The 23,145-nt window shown below is 52.6% G+C and overlaps 1 protein-coding gene across 3 annotated transcripts in view; it reads right to left on the bottom strand.

Moving 5' to 3' along the window:
• Window positions 1–23,145, bottom strand: part of ATE1 (arginyltransferase 1) — a 103,835-nt gene that overhangs the window by 52,783 nt on the left and 27,907 nt on the right. For all 3 annotated transcript variants that reach the window (XM_055119010.1, XM_055119009.1, XM_055119008.1), the window contains exons 9-10: window positions 8,202–8,383; window positions 5,363–5,465 (exon numbers count right to left, since the gene is read on the bottom strand). In XM_055119010.1, coding sequence (XP_054974985.1) covers window positions 5,363–5,465; window positions 8,202–8,383 — 285 coding nt within the window. The remainder of the gene's footprint in view (window positions 1–5,362; window positions 5,466–8,201; window positions 8,384–23,145) is intronic.

Raw genomic sequence — 23,145 nt, 5'->3', positions numbered from 1 at the left:
GGCGCTCGCCGCACACTTGGCCCATCTGGGTCCAATCCCCAGCACCCTGCACGGTCCTGAGAGCCCCGCCGGGTGGGATCCCTGAGCACAGAGACAGGAGTCAGCCCTGAGCACTGCCAGCCGTACCCCCGCCAAAAATCAAAGCCCCAGGGTGTGAGAAACAGCAGGTGCCCTAGTGAACAGAGCACTGTGCACGCACATGCTAAGAGGAGCGAGCTCCCCCCACCCCCCTTTGTTTGGGGGTTTCCTTTTGGTCTGTTTTTTCTTTTTTGGTGCCAGGGATCAAACTCTAGGTCTCACATACGCAAGGCTACGGTCTACCTCTGCGCCCCCTGCCCAGTCCTAATTTACCCTTACTGGCCTGGAAAACGAGGGATTTTACAATATGCAGTTCATTTCCTTTGAGATGCTTTTGTTGGTCTCCAGTCCTAGACCTTTACTTGCAATGAAAAGCTTTCGTGCCTGGAGTGACTTCGACTTACAACTCTGAAGAGAAGCATATTTCTGACGGGAAAGTCCCGTTTTTATAAACAATTACGCTATCCCTCCACAATGAAGATTCTTCTTTGCTCAAATATAATTAAATATCCTTATAGCACTGCACTGTAGCACTGTTGTCCCATTGTTCATCAATTTGCTCGAGTGGGCACCAGTACCGTCTCCATTGTGAGACTTGTTGTTACTGTTTTTGGCCTATCGAATAGGCCACAGGTAGCGTGCCAGGCTCTGCTGTGCAGGCGGGATACTCTCGCTAGCTTGCCGGGCTCTCCAAGAGGGGTGGAGGAATTGAACCCGGGTCGGCCACGTGCAAGGCAAATGCCCTCCCCACTGAACTTCGGCTCTGGTGCTAAGTCCTACTTTGATAGGTTTCAAAAGTACTTCCAGAGCCCTTAAATCATACGGATTTTCAGAATTTGGAAAGGAGAAACCGGGATTCCCAAAATGTTACTGTGAAACACTTCCAAGGAGTCTTTATAGTCTTGACTCGTTAATGTTGATATCTCAGATTTGGGTGAAAAAGCAACAGAAAGTTGAGCAGGACTGACAAAGCACTTTGACCTGTAGGGCATACAAGCATGTGAGTCCTAATGTATTAGTGTCTCCTGCAGAATGCCAGCAAATATCATGAGGTAGCATCTGGATCTTAGCGTGACAGCAGTACTACACAGAACCACGGCCGAAATGACTAATTTGTGAACCTGTTTTGCTTCTGAAGCTCGTGACACCGCTCAAATGCTAAGCGTGAAACATCACTATTTTTAACCTTGACGTCACTGTTGATTTGCCATGGACGCTGCTGCCAGCGGATGACCGTCCCTTCACACTGCTGTCCTCTCCAACCGCCCAGTCCCTCCGAACCAGCTGACCACTCAGCTTCGCCTCTTACAGCACGGAAGAAAGTAACGTAGTACCTTCCCCTCGTTTCCCGTCCTGCACCTCTCCTCGGAATCCAGGAGGCAAGTTGGGGGGGGGGGGCAGGGAGGGTTGTTTCTGTTTTCTTTTGGTTTGGGGGCCACACCGGCGGTGCTCAGGGCTGACTCCTGGCTCTGTGCTCAGAGATCACCCTGGTGGCGAGCCCGGGGGCCCGTATGGGGTGAGAAGATCAAACCCAGGTTGGCCACCTGCCGGGCACATGCCCTCCCCGCAGTGCTTCGCTCTGGCCGGGGGGATGGTGTCCGGAAAGAATACAGATTTTCCCAACTGGCCCGGGAGAAATTCCCACTCGGAAACACTAGCTTTACTGCTGGCTTCGGCTGCCCGGGTGCCCGCCACTGCCCGGCCGCTTCCGTGTAACAGCGCCTTTCTTGCCGCCCACTCGGTCCCCGCCCGCTTCCCTCATGCCAAGGACAACCCAGGGCTGTGTGCTGCGCCCACACCCCCGAACCCAGCAACCTGCTGATTCGTAACTCTGCAGACACACCAACTGGCCCATCGGGCCCGGAGGGGCTCCACACTGCCCATCTCTGGCCTCCAGGACACACATGCCAGTCTCAGCTTTCAGACGGCACCGAAGCAGGCCCCATGAGAGGCATGCCGTCCTGCCACATCCCTGGCGAGCGCTCCCAGCTGCGGTCTGGGTGATGGGCCCGCAGAGAGCTGGCCAGGGCCGTGAGGCCGCCGTGAACATGGCGGGCGGCTCGAGGTCCTCAGACAAATCAGCAAATTCTCATTTCAGTGGAGCAAAGGGGCCCTTTGATTCCACCCGCAAACCCCAGAGATTGTCGGGCCCTGAATGGGTAAGGCCAGAGCTGGCAGAGGCACGGCGTGGGACAGGTTCGGGGTCACGCTGCTCCAAGCGAAAGGAGGTCCCCAGCTAGGGGCACTGCCACGGAGAAGCAGGAGTGGCGGCCACTAACACAGCCCTTCTTCCCAGTGACAACTAGGCAACGGCACCAGCAAAGCCGTCGCAAAGCCTGGGGGTCACGTGCCAGGGAACGGACCAGAACCTTCCCACAAAGCAGCGCCTGTCTGAGGGCTTCCCGACCGGCCCAGGAAGGGGGACAAGCACGCACTGCTTCCTTCCTCTTCGTCCTCCTTGCCTCTCCTCTTCTTCCTTCTTTATCTTTTTTTTTTCAGGGGGGCGGGGGAGGGACAGTCAGTTGGGGCGTCACACCCAGCAACGCCCAGGGCTTACTCCGGGTTCTGTACTCAGGAACTCCTCCTGGCGGTGCTCGGGGGACCCTGCACGATGCCGGGGTCACACCTGGCAGGTGCCCTACCTGGTCCCCGCTGTACTATGGCTCTGGCCCCACAGTGATTATTTCTAATCACTCCTACTTCGCCGAGGAGAAGAGGCCAGTGTCTCTCCAGACTATTCCACCCTCCAGTGCCTTGCAAGGCCTCCGCCAGCGCCCAGGGGGCCCGGCAATACTCACGACGGGCAGAGGCGCCGTGAGGAGGGCTGTCCCCGAGCCACAGCCTCCTGCCAAGGCGGCCGCTGTCCCGGGCACACTCAGCCCCTGTCCAAGCAAAGGGGCTGATGGCTTTCTGCACACTTCCTGGCCCGCGGCACTCGTGCTTCTGCCCACGAACTCAATGACCGCCTAGGAATCGTCTCCTGAGCACAGTGTGAGGCGGCCGGCACGCGTGACGACTCAGCGTGGCGAACGCTACGAGGCCAGGGTGGGCAGGCCCGGCCCTGGCGCAGATTATCGAAGGAATCTGTGGCCCACGGCCGGGAAATGCGGGGGGTAGTAAGAGGGAATTTTCTCTAAGTCCCCACATCTGGCCTACCAATATTTCTATCCAGAATGGGTCAGGAACCCACAGGAAAATGAATACACAAGGTGGCCAGGCTTGTGTCGGAGTCCTGAAACTGTACTACGCTACCCTGAGTTCTTGACTTTTTTCACCTGGAACTAATAATTTAGAGTGGGTCCCGTGAGAGTGGCCTGGAAAGAGGGAACTCTAGAGACATGCCCGTCGAGTATTGTTTAGAAGCCCGAAGTGCGCTCGCATCCCCCCTCCCGCCTGGAAGACTCACGTTTAGGCCTAAGGAAAAGAATCTTCAGGCACCAAGGTGACTTTGGCAGAAAACTGCCCACAGAGTAGCGATTATCTTCAAGGCACACGTAAATATGAGTTCTGAAGAGAAACTCCGAGTGCCGGCAGATGTCTGGCTATCAGCAAGGCCCCCTGGGGCCCCCGACTCAGACCCAGTTCAACTTTAAGAATTCATTCACCTCTCGTAAAGAATCATCCTCTCCCGCCCAATCGGAACTCAGCCTGACGCCCTGGAAGCATGCGTCTTCATTCCTGTATTTAATCCCCAAAAGAACAAACGAAGGGGAAATTCATAGATCAAAAAGATTCGAGAGAGTTGCTGTATTTCATCCAGCAAATACAATGGACGGGCCCGACTTGGCTTCTGAGTCTTCGAACAGGCTATCAGAAGGTCTGACGGGGGCTGGGGGCAGCATGCCAAGGGCTGGACACGAGCTTTGCCTGCAGGAGGCCCAGGCTCAGGTCCCTGCACCACACAGTCCCAGATCCTGGCAACAACCGAGGACCAGGAGTAGTGACTAAGCACTCCAGCTACGTGAACCCCCCCACCCCCAAATTAAAACAACACTGGGATTAAGCAATGATTAAGGAAACCTGAACACTGGCTCAATCTGGGACATTCGGAATTGTAACTAGGCCATTGTGGTTCCCAAGTACTGTTGTTGTTTTGTTTTGTTTTTTTCAAATATGTGCTAAAACACTGACAGATGAAGCAAAACCCTGGATTTGCCCCTAAGTAGTTCCAAAGCGGACAGAGTGCGGGAGCAGAGGGTGGAGAAATGGGTGAAATAAAATGTTCTTATAATTGCTGAGTCTGGGTGGCAGAGCAACGGGGCTTCAATGACACTTTTCAACTAGGCTTGTTCTGGAAAGTCCCCTAACTTTAAAGAATGATCATTGGGGCTGGAGCGATAGCACAGCGGGGAGGGCATTTGCCTTGCACGCGGCCGACCCAGGTTCAAATCCCAGCATCCCATATGGTCCCCTGAGCACCGCCAGGGGTGGTGATTCCTGAGTGCATGAGCCAGGAGTGACCCCTGTGCATTGCCGGGTGAGACCCAAAAACAAAAACAAAAAAAATGATCATTTACAGAGATGAATGTACCGATCCTCTCGCTCCCCCAAGTCCCGGGAGACGGCCGAGTGGCTCCCCTTTCTTCCCCGCACACAGGCGGGGCGCGGGCCCTGCCGACCCTGTTCTCTCCGGCCTGGCAAGTGTCTCCACACTTTCAGCCAAACCCTTTCGTGATCTAAAGCACAGCAAGTCCCACAGCCTCCGAGGACACGTAGCGGACCAGTGCCCCGCCCCGGCTGCAGGCTGGACAGCCCCGGTCTGCCCCCGGGATGCATGTCTCCAGTGCCTGCCCCTCAGAGCTGACAGCAGGGGCGGGGCAGGGCAGAGAGACTGTGACGGAGACCAGTGTCCTACGGCTCCACGGTCCGTCACAAGGACTCCCCAGGCCTACAGATCCTCACCGTCGGGAGTATCCTCCTGCTCATACTGCACTCCACCTTTCCTGGGGTTGGGTCCAGAGGGAACAAAGCTACAACTGTGAGGGCAGATTACTAGCGTGGTGCGCTGCCCCCGTGAGCAGGGTCCCGCTGAAGTCCCAGAGTTTCCGAGGGGGGGGGGCGGATGGACACAAGCAGCTTCTACAGATTAACCTATAAAGCACGGGCCCGTGTCCTAGGCAGTGAGTAAGCTAGGTTACAGGCAGAGTTTGACACACACACAAAAAATGAGCATCTATTATTTACCTGAGAAATCCACAAGTTAAATTCATATGAGAAGAAACTGTGAAAGCACTAATTTCATCTTGTGAATCAACTGTAGACATGCGTGAAAAATCAACTTTACCTTATATCTCATCTTGGGACATGAATGAATGTAGAAACCCATGTAATAATAGTTGAGCTGACACGAACTTGTCTCATGAAGTTGCCTAGTAAAAGCAATTTCTCTGCCAAAAGAAAAAAAATGATGATAGTTAATTTCAATTTCAGGGTTTAAAGGACGAAGTAGTTTTACGAAATAGTTGACAAATTTTGATGCTAAGCTATCCAAAAATCCAATCTTGAAGGATAAACAGTTTTTAAACCATCATAAGATAAATCTTACTACAGAGACACCAAAAAAAAAAAAACAAACCAGCAAATTGAGTAAATGCAGTAGATTGAGTTTGTGGACCAGAGGAGTTGATCTAAAAAGAAAAAAATCAGTCATAATGAAATTAAACAAATTTAATTAGACGATTCTGTGAATATTCATTACCCCTCAGAGTTCTTAGAGATTGAATTTATGAGTTTAAAAAGCAATACAGCAAATTCTGAAGAACTAAAAAGCCAATATATTTCAGAAAAAAATAACTTATTAAGATCACTTGTTTACATGCAAACACTTTTTGACTGGACATGGCAAATGAAACGTTCCTATATCTGGGTGCTGTTTTAATATTGATTTTCCCTAAAAGTACACAGAGGGAGGAAAAACAGCTCAATCTCACCACTTCGCCTCTATTTGTTGGCCTAGGAAGGATTACTTAAACAAAAAAGCTGTCAGCAAAGTTTATGCTTGAGGAGCTTTTAATTTGTATCCGGATAAATCTGGGCACAGAACTTCATCCTACTTGCCCAAGTGAATGAATGGCTGTATTGGAGAGTTTAAACCAAAACATCAGCACATTGCTAAAGTATGAGAAAAGCTGTTTATTTTGTTTGTTTGTTTCTTGAATGTTTTTCTCTCTTTATTTTTTTTCAAGTAATGATGGATGCATGAATTCGAGAGAGAAACTTTTTTATTATGTTTTGCTTGTTTGCTTTTGGAGTCACACCCGGCAATGCTCAGGGATTACTCCTGGCTCTGCACTCAGGAATTACTCCTGGCGGTGTTGGGGAACCCTATGGGATGCCGGGAATCCAACCCAGGTTGGCCACGTGCAAGGCTAACGCCCTACCTGCTGTGCTATTGCTCTGGCCCCAAGAAATTTTTATTTATTTATTTATTTATTTGCTTTTTTGGGTCACACCCGGCAATGCATAGGGGTTACTCCTGGCTCTGCACTCAGGAATTACTCCTGGCGGTGCTCAGGGGACCATATGGGATGCTGGGATTCGAACCTGGGTTGGCTGCGAGCAAGGCAAACGCCCTACCCGCTGTGCTATCGCTCCAGCCCCAAGAAATTTATTTTTAAGGTGATATTTTGTACCGTTTTTCACTTTAACTCTCTACACTTAGCATAAAGGGGGGAGGGGGAAAATCACATAATTTTAAAAAAAGAACTTTCAAAATGAACAGCAGCATGATATAAAATATGATTGCCAGACACAGATGTAAAAAAAAAAAAGTTAGAGTGATAAATATAAGGAGATAAAGAGTTTAAAGGAAAATATTTTTGTTTTATTTTTGCTTTGGGGTTAGAACTTACTCCTGGTTTTGCCTAGGGATCACTCTTGGCAGTGCTGAGGGTCCAAGGGGTCAAACCAAAGGATCAGGGTATGAGGTACCGGGGCCCAAACCCAAGGGGCAGAGTGTGTGGTACCAGGGGCCAAGCCAAGGCAGCTGCATGCGAGACAAGTGCCTTCCTCCTGGACTATCTCTCCGGCCCAAGAAAACAGTTTCTTTCTTTTTTTTTTTTTTTTTTTTTTTTGCTTTTTGGGTCACACCTGGGGATGCTCAGGGGTCACTCCTGGCTCTGCACTCAGGAATCACCCCTGGCGGTGCTCAGGGGACCCTATGGGATGCTGGGAATCGAACCCGGGTCGGGCCACATGCAAGGCAAATGCCCTCCCCACTGTGCTATTTCTCCAGCCCCAAGAAAACAGTTTCTCGAGGATGGGGTGAGAGACAGCGCAGGGATAAGCACTCAGCTCACAGAGCAGGCTCCACCCGCAGCATCTCGTACATCCCCATGTTCCGCCAGGAGTGACCCCCGAGCACCAGCTATGACCCAAAACCAAAAATAATTTCTCTTTTTGTTTGTTAGTTTGTGTTTGGGTCACACCCGCCGATGCACAGGGGTTACTCCTGGCTTTGCACTCGGGACTTACCCCTGGCTGTGCTCAGGGGACCATAAGGGATGCTGGGAATCAAACCTGGGTCCACCGCGTGCAAGGCAAACGCCCTCCCCGCTGTGCACTCGCTCCAGCTCCCAAAAAGAATTTCTTGAAGAGATAAATACGACTCAATCCTCTTTTCTTCTTCCACCTAATAAGTATGATTGATAAGCAGCAGGAATAGGGGCTGGAGCGATAGCACAGCGGGTAGGGCGTTTGCCTTGCACAGGGCCAACCGGGGTTCGATTCCCAGCATCCCATATGGTCCCCTGAGCACCGCCAGGGGAAATTCCTGAGTGCAGAGCCAGGAATGACCCCTGTGCATCGCCGGGTGTGACCCAAAAAGCAAAAATAAATAAATAAATAAATAAATAAAAATAAGCAGCAGGAATAAAAATATTTCCATGGTGAAGACTGCCTTTATTGTACCACTGGGATAATGTGCCTAGAAACGCCTGTGCGACCTCGTGCACACTGCTGCCGTGACCGTAGAGAGGAATCCCCCTGTGATAGTCAGAGGCCAGCAGCCGGCCACCCGGGCTCCCCGGGCCTGTCCACATACCCCACACCCGTGGGGCTCCTGCAGCCGTGACCTGCAATGAAGTGGGGCAGGGGTGGGGGTGGGGCGCGAGCTGGGGTCCTACCGTAGTGCAGAGTAGATCCCCAGGGACAGGAAGGAGTAGTCGGGGTCGTAGTACAGGTACACGGAGGAGACGCAGCGGGGCAGGATGTCCACGACGCCCACCGCGATGATCTTGCCGTCCAGCCAGTACTGCTGGTGAAAGGAGCCGAAGCCGCACTCGGGCCCGAACGGGGGCTTCTCGGCCTGCGGGCAGCACATGCAAAGGCCCGTGGGCCACCGTTCTCTCCGGGGCCACCACGGCTCCCCACCCTCTGCCGCCTTCCGATTAGAGGCAGCCCCGGCCAGTCGGCGACACGGGCCACGAGTCCAACTTCCAGCCCACAGGAGTGAAAAAGAAATCCACCTCGGCACCTGTCAGGCGGGTTTAAAATCTGCCAGTAAAGAAGTCAGTTTTGTGGGGGAAAAAGTAAATATTCAATTGTATTTTTCTGTCCCATAGCAAAGCTGAGTAAGGAAAGGAGCGGGCTGGAGGAGAGACCCTGACCTCCCCTCGAGCCAGGCCCCCGGGCCCACCTCCTCACAGACCCGGTGTCCCGGGGCCCCTTGCCCTCCTCCTCACAGATACAGTGTCCCAGGGCCCCGCACCCACCTCCTCACAGACACAGTGTCCCAGGGCCCCCTCGCCCACCTCCTCACAGACACAGTGTCCCGGGGCCCCCGCACCCACCTCCTCACACACCCGGTGTCCCAGGGCCCCCGCGCCCACCTCCTCACAGTCCCGGTATCCCAGGGCCCCTTGCCCTCCTCCTCACAGATACAGTGTCCCAGGGCCCCCGCACCCACCTCCTCACAGACACAGTGTCCCAGGGCCCCGCACCCACCTCCTCACACACCCGGTGTCCTGGGGCCCCACGCCCGCCTCCTCACAGACCCCGAGCCCCAGGGCCCCCGTGCCCACCTCCTCACAGACCTGGTTCCCGGAGCCCCGCGCCCACCTCCTCACACACCCGGGGTCCCAGGGCCCCCTCGCCCACCTCCTCACAGGCCCGGTGTCCCAGGGCCCCCTTCGCCCTCCTCCTCACAGGCCCAGTGTCCCAGGGCCCCCTCGCCCACCTCCTCACAGGCCCGGTGTCCCAGGGCCCCCGCGCCCACCTCCTCACAGACCCAGTGTCCCGGGGCCCCCCGCGCCCACCTCCTCACAGACCCAGTGTCCCGGGGCCCCTGCACCCACCTCCTCACAGACCCAGTGTCCCAGGGCCCCCGCGCCCACCTCCTCACACACCCGGTGTCCCAGGGCCCCTGCACCCACCTCCTCTCAAAATTTAGACAGACCCAGAACTGAAAGGGGAGAAACGTCCCGGTGCAGGGGACCGGAGGCTGAGACGGGTAGCACAGGGCTGAGGTGATTTCTAAAGCTCAGGTATTTGACCTTCACACGTAAGCGCTTCCCCCGTCTATATGAAAGAACACGTCAAACTCCAGTGCAAGCGCTCACACTCGCGTCAGGAATACTCTGGAGGAAGTCAGCACTGTTTCACTACGAACACCTACTGTTTCAGAAGAACAGGGGGCCACGAGGTAACCCACAGGAGGCCTGGAAATTAACTCCTGGCGGTCTACACTGAAGACCTGAGACTAACGGCCTCTGGAGAAAGCAGGGCACTCCACAGGCTTCTCTGAATGACACCTTTCCGAGGCCCAACCTGCTGCAAGGGAAGGGCGGTCCCACGGGGCAGAGCACGACCACGGGGACGAGAAGGACCATGGGTGACATGCAAGGTGGGCAGCAGGTCAGAGGGCACAAGACCTTCAAGTCAAAAGCAAACTGAGTGACTGTGGGACTAGTCTACGTTCTTCTAACGATTTCAATCTAGAGCATCATTCTAGGACAAATTATATCTAATGTCCACTCCTAAGTTCGGAAAACGTATTTGCCAAATACAGACTCGGGAAGGATGGACTCCACGAGCCTAATCGTGATGAACAGCCAGTCTGTCCTGCTTGCCCTAAATATGTCTGAGTCCTGCGTGTACCAGCACCGAGTATTTCACCCACCTCCCCCTTCACACCTGCCCTTCTCCATCCTGCTCTTCTTCTCAGACCCTCTCGGTACCTGCTTTCGTTTTACTGGTCTGTCCGGAGTCTAGCCACGACTGATTTGTCCATCGACAGGTTTCCCTGTGGGTCCTGAGAGTCAGGGGCCGTGCCCAGCCCTGGGCTGCCTACCGCCCTGCGGCAGGAACCGGCAGGCGCAGTCACCAGTGGGAAACCTGAGGCACCGAAAATCCGGGAGCGGACAGAGCAACACCGTGATGGCAAGACCTGAGAATTCGAGAGCTGACATCCATGCTTTCCCCATGCTCGTCGCCTGCAAGGAGGCTGCTCCCTGGGGGGCTGTCTTCACGCTACCCAAGCCAGTAGACCGAGTCAAACGGAGAAAGACATTTCGGGTCGGTGTTGGGGGTTTTGCTTAAGTTTCTTGAAATGTGGCAGCAGTCCTCTTCTTACCACCCCGTTCCCTACCCAAACGTGAACGATGCGGGCCAGGAGAGACGGTACAGAGGCGAGGGCACTGGCCTTGCAAGCGGCGAAACTGGGTTCATCCCCGGCACCCCAGATGGCCCCCCAGTCCCACCAGGAGTCCCCCCTGAGTGCAAAGCCAGGAGTCACCCGAGTTCAGAGCCAGGAGTCACCCCTGGGTGTGGGAATCGGTAGGTGTGGCCAAAAACACAAAACCAGGGGCCGGAGCGATAGCACAGCGGGTAGGGCATTTGCCTTGCACGCGGCCGACCCGGGTTCAATCCCCGGCATCCCATATGGTCCCCCAAGCACTGCCAGGAGCAATTCCTGAGTGCAGAGCCAGGAGTAACCCCTGAGCATCGCTGGGTGTGACCCAAAAAGCAAAAAAAAAAAAAAAAAAAAAACCACACACAAAACCAAAACAGAATAAAAATGAAGTTTAAAATGAAATGTGAGTGACGGGTTGGAGAGAGACGACTGGGTCACTCTCGGCAGGGCTCGGGGGACCCCACAAGATGCCCGGGATGGAACCCGGCCTGCAGGCATGCAAGGCCAGCACCAAGCCCTCTACTACCCCTACAACTCCAAACGGAGGCCTTTGAAACAGACATTTTCTAATTCACTTTAAATAACAATAAACCCAGTGTGTTAAAAATTGTTTTTTTTAAAAAAAAAAAATCAGTATTTTCCAAGGCCCCCTGCCAAAAAAAAAAAAGAAAAGTGGGGGGAGGAAGATGGTGGCGTTAGGTTTTTGCCAATTCCTCTGTTCAGCTTATCAGGAGACGGCTGGATTTTCCTCTCTGCTTCTGCATTTCAGTTCTGGCCATCGTGTGGGCTCTGGAAAACATCCCCAAACGCCCCTGGGAGGACACAGACACAGCTAATAAAATCATTTCATCCCCAGGGGCCCCTTCAAAGCCTCCCCGGCCCCGAGCGACCACCCTTTGCAGGATGACTGATGGAAAGAGATTTCCGACTCCGGGACAAGCCGGAGTCAATGAACTGTCGCTGCAGACAGAAACGGAGCGTGTGGGTCCAGGCGTCCTGAGTCGGGCCCTGGCATGGAAATGCCCACATCTGTGCCTGCCTCCCGCCCACCGCGTGACTCTCTGGCTGCCTCAGTTTGCTGCAGAGGAACCGCACTGCGCCTGCAAGGACGGGTTCCGAGGACCACAGGGCTACCCACCCCCCGGCTGGCCGGGAGAGACAGCTGGCAGGAAGACACTCTGCCACGGGGAGGGACCCGCTCTCGGCTGTCAGGGCTCTCGATGGCACCTCTAGCTTCACCGGAGCTCACTTGACAGCCAGGTGATTGCAGCTCACAGAAGCTACCTTCAGTTTCCTCGGAAAGTTTATTTTTCTCAGGCCTGCTGTTTGCACAGTTCGGGCTACGTGAAGGAACTGAGTAAGCGAAGTTACGTCTCAGAAATTCTTCACCCTCCAGACTCTCGCGGATAAGGAACTGTAACACAGCTACTGCCCGCTATACCGTGAAAACCCGGCCTCGGTGTTGCAGAAAGAGGGGCTGGGGGCCGGAGCAACAGCACAGCAGGGAGGGCGTTTGCCTTGCACACAGCCGAGCCGGGTTCGATTCCCAGCATCACATATGGTTGCCCAAGCACTGCCAGGAGCAATTACTGAGTGCAAAGCCAAGAGTAACCCCTGAGCATTGCTGGGTGTGACCCAAAAAGCAAAAAAGAAAGAAAGAAAGAAAGAAAGAAAGAAAGAAAGAAAGAAAGAAAGAAAGAAAGAAAGAAAGAAAGAAAGAAAGAAAGAAGAAAGAAAGAAAGAAAGAAAAAGAAAGAAAGGAAGAAAGGAAGGAAGGAAGGAAGGAAGGAAGGAAGGAAGGAAGGAAGGAAGGAAGGAAGGAAGGAAGGAAGGAAGAAGGGTCCATCCGTGTCACACTCGTTCTGCATTAAAAAAAAAAATCACAAGCTGATTTTTGCTCTGCAATTTTGTCAAATGACACACGGAGGCCCCCGGGGGAAAGCGTTTTATGTACCTGATCAAACTTGTACAGTGTTTTAAAATTATTCCTGCAACTGTTTTGCTGCTTAGTAGAGTCACAAAACACTGAATTAAAGCTTGAATTCATTTCAAAGATAAAAGTCTGTGAGGCCGGAGTGATAGAACAGCAACACTTGTGACAGGAGGGCACTTTGCTTGTACGTGCTGACCCGGGTTCGATCCCCAGCGTCCCATATATGGTCCCTCGAGAACTACCAGGAGGAATTCTTGAGTGCAGAGCCAGGACTAACTCCTGACCACCGTCGGGTGTGGCCCCCCCAAAACACAAAAATAAAATAAAAATCCACAGGTGCACTACACCACTAACAGCATCAAAATGCATCTGGTTTTCCCTTTAAAAATACAAAACCTTGGGGCTGGAGCGATAGCATAGCGGGTAGGGAGTTGGCCTTGCACACAGCCAACCCGGGTTCGACTCCCAGCATCCCATATGGTCCCCTGAGCACCGCCAGGAGTAATTCCTGAGGGCAAAGTCAGGAGTAACCCCTGTGCATCGCCAGGTGTGGCCCAAAAAGGCAAAAAACAAAACAAAACAAAAAAACTTGTGGCTACAGCACCCACCTTGCATGCAGGCGCCCCGGGCACGGGCACTACACAGCCACCACATGGCCACACCATCCCAGACAATACCTACCACGTGTCCCCCAGACAGAAAAAAAAACAAAGCATAGGAAAATGGGATTCGAAGTCCTACAGCGAAGGGGTCGCCAGGCCAAGACACCTGCTGGCCCGTGGCGACCGCGCCCAACAGCGGGAGCTGGCCGGGGAAGGGCCGACACGGTTTCCGGTTAATGCATCTTAAGTTCCAAACCTCTAAAGGCCACGCCAAGGACCCAGGGACGGACACGCCAGGCTGTGGAGGCGGGGAGAGACCCGCCACCTCCCAGGGCCACCCCGGCAGGGCGCTGCTCCCCCCCAGGAGACGGCGACGGCCGGACGCTAGCTGGGCACGCTGTCCCTGCACACCGGCCGGGCGGGCTTGGCCAATGGCAGTGACCAAAACCTCCATGAGAAAGTATTTTGTGGAGAAATAGGACAGTGGGTAGGGCGCTGGCCTTGCACACGGCAGGCCCGGGTTCCAGCCCTGGCACCCCGCCCGGTGCCCAGAGCCCCACCAGGAAGGGTCCCTGAGTGCAGAGCCCGGCCAGGAGTGAGTCCAGAGGCGAGCACAGAGCCAGGAGTAAGCCCTGAGCACGGCTGGGTGGGGCCCCCAGAACAAGAAAACAAAAACAAAACAATGTTGCAATTCTAAATTTCTTTTTTTCCTTGTTGATTCCAAAAGCCCGCATAGCAGAGCCTGGCAAGCTGCCTGTGGCGTACTGGATATGCCAAAAACAGTAATAAGTCTCACCATGGAGACGTTACTGGTGCCCACTCAAGCAAATCGATGAACAACGGGAGGAACAGATTCCAAAACAACACAAATTGGGAGTACAATAATCTGATAGCATGGCAAGTTATCAACATCTTACAGTTCATTTGATATCATATGAGTAAAATTTATGAATCACAACATTCAAAACACTGAATTACCTCTTTACAAATTAAATTAACAAAAGCCAACTCTGCAACAAGACTGAGCCAGTTTTCAGTCCACTACAGTAACTCAACTGTAATTAATCCCAACCGCCTCCTACATTTCTACCCAAAGGCAATTAAGTTTGAACGTTCCTAATTTTTAAAAAAGGGGAAAAATGTAAAAAAAAGAGATTATTCCATATGCCATTTCACAGAATATATAAAAACGCCACTTTCTTTCTTCAGGGGGAGTGGCTGGGACACCCCAGTGGCACTCGGGAGCGGCCCCGCAGTGCTCGGGGAAGCGTATGTGGGGGCAGGAGACAAACCCTGCCTGGCTGAACGCAAGGCAGGTGCCTTACTTCCTGTACTGGTCCCTACAGCCCCCAGAGTCGACATTCTGCGCAATAAAACAGACACCTTTATAGCCATAAGATGGGTTTCGATTACGATCACGAAATCCCGCTAATCGTCGATTTCTCGAGCAGGCTCAGTAGCCTCTCCATTCGTCCTTTCCCTGAGATCTTTGAAGTCTCTCTCGACTTGGCCCTCCCAACAATGTCGCACTGCGGGCTCTTTCAGGGTCAGGGGAATGGGATCCAGCTTGTTGCTGGGTTTAGCACATGAATACACCATGGGAAGCTTGCAAGGCTGTCCCATGTGGGCAGGAAACTCTCAGAAGCTTGCCAGTTGCTCCCAGAGGGAGAAGCAGGCTACAAGATATCTTCTGGGAGCTTGCTTTTAAGTCTCTCTCTGGATGTTGGCCGTTGATGGGATTACACACACTTGGGTTCCTCTGCCGGTACCTTCATACGTGAGGCCCGTCCGAACGTGTGGAGAGGGGCCTTGAGCATGGCTGTAGCTAGGTTCTGGTGGTCTTCGGCCACCAGGTGGGTTTACTTACTGGTATTTTTGTTTGCTTGGCTGGTTGGTTTTTTGGGGGGACACATCTCGAGATGCTCAAGGGGACCATATGGGATGGTGGGAAGCAAACCCAGGTCGGCCACATGCAAGGCAAATGCCCTACCCATTGCACTACTGTTCCAGTTCACGGTTAACAGTACTTAACAACTAAACAAGTGATTTAGTACTTGATGGTGGGCAAAATTTAAAAACCTCAATTTCATCAGAATCCCTAAGTCAATGAAGAATATTTAGTCATTAAGAATGGAACTGGAAAATCCGGGTGGACGCTTTCGCGACCGTGCAACATCATACGCTCTTTGTTGCCAACAATAGAAAACATACAATCTAATGATGCCATTCCGACAGGTCTGACTGTTGGGGGGAAAACTCCAAATAATGATAGTGAGTTTCCTGTCGAAAATTGAATGTAATCAAAGTAAGGCAAGAGTAAAGTGAAAATCATCTGCCACACAGGCAGAGGGGGAGTGGGAGGGGGGGTATGCTGGGGTTCTTGGTCGTGGAACATGTGCACTGGTGAAAGGATGGGTGTTTGAGCATAGTATGGCTGAGACTTGATCCTAAAAGCCCTGTAACTGTTCTCACGGTGACTCAATTAAAAAATAAATTAAAAAAATAATAATAACATGGAGCCCGAGTGATAGCACAGCGGGTAGGGCGTTTGCCTTGCACGCGGCCAACCTGGATTCGATCCCCGGCATCCCATATGGTCTCCCCAGCACCGCCAGGAGTAGTTCCTGAGTGCATGAGCCAGGAGTAACCCTTGTGCATCTCTGGGTGTGACCCAAAAAGCTAAAATAATAATAATAATAATAATAATAAAACAATAAAAAATTTAAAGAAATAATAACATGGGTTTAGCATAAAAACAGATATTGATCAATGGAAGAGAAATCAGAACTCAAATTATTTTCAACAATCTGTCAAGAGTACACAATAAAAAAGGGCCATTGTTTCAAATAATTAGTATTTGAAAACCTTGCTAGTTACACATAAAATAATGAAACTGAACCCTTAGTTAACATAACATGCAAAAATACATTAAAAAGGATTAAAGATGCTAGGGGAGAAGGCAGTTGGGACAGAGAAGGGGCCACAGTCATGACCAAGACGGTTGGAAAGAGAAGCCTTGGGTATAAACTGTATGCTGAAGACAGGTACAGGAACAAACATGATGACCTCTCGGACTGTAAACCACGATGCCCGAAGGGAAAGGGAGAGAGAGAGAAGTAGAGAGAGAGAAAATGAGAGAGGAGAGAAGAGGAAGAGGAGAGAGAAGGGAAGAGAGAGAGAAAGAGAGAGAGGAGGAATGTATCTTCCATAGAGACAGACTGGCGAGGGGTGGGATAGTGGGGACGCTGGCGGAGGGATGGGTGTAGGAACTCTGTATGACTGAGACCCAGGCGTGAATGAACAGCTCTGCAACTCTGTATCTCACGAATGAACAGCTCTGTAACTCTGCATCTCATGGTGATTCAATTAAAAATATATTTAAAAAATTTAAATGGAACTGGAATGGGCTGGAGTGATAGCACAGCAGGTAGGGCATTTGCCTTGCACGTGACCGACCTGGGTTCGATTCCCCCGCCCCTCTCGGAGAGCCCCACAAGCTACCGAGAGTATCCCGCCTGCATGGCAGAGCCTGGCAAGCTCCCCGTGGTGTCTTTCGATATGCCAAAAACAGTAACAACAAGTCTCACAATGGAGACGTTACTGGTGCCCGCTCGAGCCAATTGATGAGCAACAGGAGGACAGTGACAGTGACAAGAATGGAACAAGGGGCTGGAGTGATAGCACAGCGGGTAGGGCGTTTGCCTTGCACGCGGCCGACCCGGGTTCAAATCCCAGCATCCCATATGGTCTCCTGAGCACAACCAGGGGTAATTCCTGAGTGCAAAGCCAGGAGTAACCCCTGTGCATCGCCAGGTGTGACCCAAAAAGAAAAAAAAAAAAAAAAGAATGGAACAAGCTCTTCAATTTGCCTTAATTTCTGCTGGTATATAAACAAACAGTACCCAGTGGCACTTAACTTAAAAATTCTAACTGGCTTGAGTTAAATTAAGACCAACACTGAAAGCATTAAGTTCTATTCACTTCCAAATTGGGGAGAAAGAACCAAATTAACCATAATTATAAAATAAACTCGATAGAAAATATTCATATGAATAGAGCACTTTTTTTAAACAACAGTAAGAACACTCCTTCAAATTAGGAATATGGAAACATAAAATGGGACATATGAGCCCAACCATATGAAAATATTCTCTCTCTCTCTCCATGTGTACACACCCAGCACTTATATAAACGGAGGTGTGGGTCCGGAGCAACAGGACAATGGGCGAGGTGATGTCTTATACACGCCAACCCGGCCTCCGTCCCTGGCACCCCTTATGGTCCTGAGCCAGAGCGAGCTGAGAACTGCTAGATGTGGCCCCAACCAAGAAAACAAAGAAGATAAAAATGTGAACGGAAGACAGGGAGAGCAGAAGGCAGCCAAACCCCCGAGGAACCAGGCTGACTCGGAGGGCAGAGGAGAGGGCAGTGCCATTTGCTGGGACCTGAGTCTACCTGACCTGATCCAACGCTGAGGACCTCTTCATCTGCGACACTCTTACTTCCTAAGCGAGAAAGCGAGAGTGAGGGCTAAGGGACCTGCCCAAGGTCGAAAGGCCAACTTGGGGGAATCGGAAGAAGGACCCAAAGCTGAAACTTCCCACTCTTCCCCAGCGTGTTTCCTCCCCGTCACTCCTGCGTCACACCGAGTTAGAGCTCGGTCACAAGAGAGCAGTGAGATCCAGTCAGCAGAGTGCATTCAAGATACTTCAGCACTTTGCTAAAAAACCAAAGGATGACTCAAAATAACGTTATTTCCAATGCCACGATTCTTCAGAACTTAATTATTTCAAGGGAAGGAAAAACGCTTACCCTGTTTCAAAGGGAACAAAACTGCTTACCCCACCACATGGGATTTCAAACTGAAAGTGTTTGCAATGACAAAAACTGGAATTTTACAAATGACTGCGGAAAGATTTTACAGAAAAGTTTTGAATACACATGGTACAATTAAAGAAGGAACTTATTTCTGCATTTTTTACTGCAGAGGCAAGGAAGGGGGGGGGAAAGGAAAGAAGGTGTTACTCTGCTGTTTACTTTGACCCTTCACTGTGTTTCAAACTCCAAACACCCATGGAGACTGAGTGAGCGACTTTCTAAACCCTCGCAGGAAATCAGAACCCCCCATTTCTCAGCTCCAGGCAGGGCCTGAGCAAAGCCCGAGGCCCGAACAGCCTGACTCCTGTCAGTTCACGCTGAGACACCTGCTTCCCCAACCTTCTTTCGGGGCAAGAAAAATCCCCCAAGGACAACCCAAACTGGTGTTTTTCTTGAGAACACAACAATTGACAATATCAAACAAAACTAACACCTTCCCCCCAAAGAAACTAAAGCTAGGGGCTGGAGAGATAGCACAGCGGGTAGGGCGTTTGCCTTGCACGCGGCCGACCCGGGTTCAAATCCCAGCATCCCATATGGTCCCCTGAGCATGGCCAGAGGTAATTCCTGAGTGCAGAGCCAGGAGTAATCCCTGTGCATCACCGGGTGTGACCCAAAAAGCCAAAAAAAAAAAAAGAAACTAAAGCTAGCCCAGGATACGCCATCCAGACACGTGGTTTGTTTGTTCTATTTCTGGGTCACCCCTGGCTCTGCACTCAGGAATCACTCTTGTCAGTGCTCTGGGGACCATACAGGGTGGCGGGGATCAAGCCTGAGCCGGCCGCTTTCAAGGCAAGCGCCCTCCCCGCCGTCCTATCGCTCCAGCCCGCCATTCAGATTTTCTAGCACAGGCACGCACAGCTAGTGGGGAATGAAAACCGTCAAGGCAGAGAAGTAACTGCAAGTGAAATGCAGCTCAGAGATATCTGAGGAGTGACGGAGGCCTCGCTCCTTGGTAAAAGACCAATCTGCAAAGTGAGTTTTTTGGTTTTTTTTTTTTTTTTGCTTTTTGGGTCACACCCAGCAATGCTCAGGGGTTACTCCTGGCTCTGCACTCAGGAATTACTCCTGGCAGTGCTTGGGGGACCATATGGGATGCCGGGGATCGAACCTGGGTCGGCCACGTGCAAGGCAAACGCCCTACCCGCTGTGCTGTCGCTCTGGCCCCTGCAAAGTGAGATTTTTGAATGAACACAGACTTTAATTAATCCAAGTCCCGTGCAGAAAAATCTTCAGCAAAGAAATTGATAGCAATTTCCCTTGGTTTTCTAATGTTATTTTAATTTCTAATAAGGCTTGGTTTCCTATTCTAGAGTGCTTTTTTTTATTCTCAGATCTATTTTGATATTCTTCCCCACTGAGACTGGTTTCTGGGAAAAGACTTCCATTTGGGATAACGTCACCAGGAGCGGCAAGGCTTCAACTGAGCATGCCCACCACCAGGTAACATCCGGAAGGTAACTAGGAAGCCAGTCCAGTCCGCTCAAGCAACATTTGCCGAGGGCCTCCGGAGGCCGGGTCCATCTACCACGTCAAAGCCGCTCAACCTTGGCAGTGAAATGAACTGACGGTAAGGAGCAAAGTCTTCGGTTCAAGCGTTGGTTTGTAAGTGGCCTCACGAGCACTCAGAACTGCCCCGAGGTCCTTACACTCAGGGGACGAGGCTCGAGAACTCTCACCCGGGCCCTTGGCCTATCCCACCTCTCACTCTGCAACAAGGGTTCAGCCTGGAAGCCACAATCACTCCGGAAACCAGATGGCAGCAAACAGCAGCACTGCAAGCACAGGGAACGGGGGCCGGGGGTGGGGGGTGTGGCGGGCACCTCAACCTCCAACGCTCAGGGTGTGTGCAGTGTATCTCAGTGTCCGGGCAGCCCCTCTGTGTCTTCAGTTCAACAAGCAGCGGACTCTTTATCTTCCTGGACTTAGTCTGACCATCTCCGGCCTTTGATTCGAGTGTCCGGCCCTGTCATGCCCCGCAGGTAGCCACAAGCTGCCAAGCTGCGGAAGCGAGAATCTCAACACGGAAAACTTTCTATTTTGGCAGCAGAGGAGGCCGTGCCGGCTTCGCTCCCCAGCGCTGCCCGAGCTCAGGAGCACCGCTGGGGAGAGCCCTGGAGACCACCCCCACCCAAGGACAGCTGGAGGAGGCTCCGGAGACCCTCAAGCCCTGCCCGGTGGCCAAGTTCACCCGGCCCCACGGGACAGGGGCACTCGAGCCCTCCCACTGAACCACTGGCCCAGATGCCCGGGGATCAGCAGCCCTGAGCACTGTCTGGTGCTCCAAGAGAGCTGAGCAGCCCAGAGGTGCAGGCGACAGGCGTGTGCCATGTACCTGGGCAACCCCGAAGCTAACGGGGTCGTCCGCACGGAGACCGACGGGGGCTGCCTTGGGTTTCCGTTGTCCTTCCTGCCTCTTGGTTTTTTTGCTGGTTTGGTTTTAGGGCCACAACCGGTGAAGCTAAGGGTTTGCTCCTGCGCTCGGCACTCAGGGATCACTCCTGGCGGTGCCCGGGGGACCATCGGGGGTGTCGGGGACCGCACCCAGGTTGGGTGCGAGTGCTGTGAACACCCTCCCCGCTGTCCCGGCCCTTGCGGCCCCGAGGACGCCGCCTGCTGCGGAGCCCTCAGCTCTGTCAAGGCCAGGGAGCTGTCTGCTCCCCGGGGACAGCGGGCCAAGTCCACGGACATTCCGTTCCAACCTGGCCTGGTGGGAGGCCACGACGGACATCTGCTGGGTGGCGGCCAGAGCCGCTTAGCGTCACACAAGAGCACCCATAAAGAAGATTTGCGGGACCCCAACATACCAACTGTGCCTCGGCCAGAAGTGCTGGCACCGGGCTGGGCCTCTCCGACAGCCCAGACTCCGTCAGCTCCTCTCCAACACGTCCCCGGGGGCCGCGCGCAGCCCGCACCCCCGCACACCAGTGGGTCAGCTACGACTGACAGGGACTCGGCTCCAGGAGGCTCTCAGCAGCCTCAACGTCAGTAAAACCGGGAGGACGGGCCTCAGAGACAAGTGTCAGCAAACAGCTTAGCACTATACGCCAACAATACTGGCGTCGACTTCTCTAGCAGTCATTCTGTTTTTTTGTTTTTTGTTTTTTTTTTTTTTTCAGTTTTTGGGTCACACCTGGCCATGCACAGGGGTTACTCCTGGCTCTGCACTCAGGAATCACCCCTGGCGGTGCTCAGGGTACCATATGGGATGCTGGGATTTGAACCCGGGTCGGCTGCATGCAAGGCAAACGCCCTCCCCGCTGTGCTATGGCTCCAGCCCCTCTAGCAGTCATTCTGATCACTGGTTTGGTTTTTAGGTTTACGAGTTGTTTGGGGCTTGTTTTTAATTTTCTTTTTTTGGGGGGTAATGGTTTTAATTTCTATTTTGGGGTCCTTTGGGGGCCACACCTGGTGATGCTCGGGGCTGTCCGAGCAGTGCTTAGGGGACCACATCGGATGCTGGCGATCGAACCTGGGCCGACCAGACGCAAGGCAAATGCCCTCCCCACTGTACTACCTCTCCAGCCCCTGGTGTGGTTTTTGTTCTGTTCGGTTTGGGTTTGGGTTTGGGTTTCTGGACCACACCGGAAGTAGCAAAGACAGGCTCAAGGGCCGATCAGCCGGGATGGCTGCATGCCCCATGCTGTCTCTCTGGCCCTTTGTGATCCCAGTTAACAAAGATATTCTAACTGATCTACAACAGAAGGACAGAAGGACAGGCGGGAAGAGGAACCGGAGCGGCGGCGGCCTGCACACACGTGGTCCGGCTTCCCCTAACGCTCTCCAGAAGGACGCGGCTGCCCGCTACTGGGCTGGCTGGCTGGCAGCGTCTGGCCACAAGGAGAATTTCAAGAATCCTTAGACTCTGATATATAATCCCTTTTATTTACCTACATCTAATTGAAGACATCTGGAAGTGGTGCCACGCGAAATGTAACTCAGACCTAGAAATGTCAATAAAACATTTCTGTCGAGGGTGACGCCCGCCGTCAGCCTGGCGAGGGGGCGAGGGAGCGGACACCGGCCGGCTGCAGAATTAGGAACAGAATGGAAACGGGCTGCCTGGCTTGACGAGGTGATAAAAGCTCTTTCCCCATAAAGCGTAATGAGCTCGATTAGTCCTCAGCTTACAGGAATGTAAAGAAGGGGTCAGCCCCGCTGAGGGAAGGAACTGTCTCTCCACGCATGGCCCGGCAGAAGGACAGCGGGTCAAATTACCTGACAATTTCCTCACATGAATGTGGCAGTTTAACTGTTTGGGACCTAGGACAAACCGGACGTGATTCATTCCCACGAGACCCAGTGGACAAGGCAAAATATCAAGACTCTTGCAGCCTCCTGTATTTTGTCGTCTCTGCAAGAATGTTCTCTGATGCTGGGGCTGGAGTAATAGCACAGCGGGGAGGGCGTTTGCCTTGCACGCGGCCGACCCGGGTTCGATTCCCAGCATCCCATATGGTCCCCTGAGCACCGCCAGGGGTTAATTCCTGAGTGCAGAGCCAGGAGTAACCCCTGTGCATCACCGGGTGTGACCCAAAAAGAAAAAAAAAAAAAAAAAAAAAGAATGTTCTCTGATGCCAAATCAGAAAAGAGATTGGGCTTCTGCCATTATGTTGTGTGATTTTCCTGCGGCAGATGCAAGCTTAGGGGTGGAAGCAAGCGCCTGGACCCCAACACAGCCTTTGGCTCTGCGCGCGCTCAGGCACGGTGACAAAGGAGATGTCCATTCAGGAGATGCGGGGGCAGAGGCCAGGAACCAGGCCACCAAGGAGCCCCTGCAGAATGCCAAGTTGGAGGGAACAAGGTTCTTCCAAAATGCTCCAACAGAACCAGACTGGACACCCTTAACTGATACTCAGTCCTCCTTTGTGGACTATCGGGCCAGTGAGAAAAAAGATGAATTTAGCCAAGGAAAAAGGCAACTGCGGACCATTAACTGGAGATAGCAGGTCAGGAAGACAACGACGAAACCATCACTAGACCATGATCTCTCCACAGACTCCACTTCCCACACACACACAGTT

This window comes from Sorex araneus, chromosome 11, assembly GCF_027595985.1.
Source record: "Sorex araneus isolate mSorAra2 chromosome 11, mSorAra2.pri, whole genome shotgun sequence".
Classification (NCBI taxonomy): Eukaryota; Metazoa; Chordata; class Mammalia; order Eulipotyphla; family Soricidae; genus Sorex; species Sorex araneus.
Note: the sequence above shows the minus strand (reverse complement) of the source record. Positions and strands in the feature narration are given on the sequence as shown.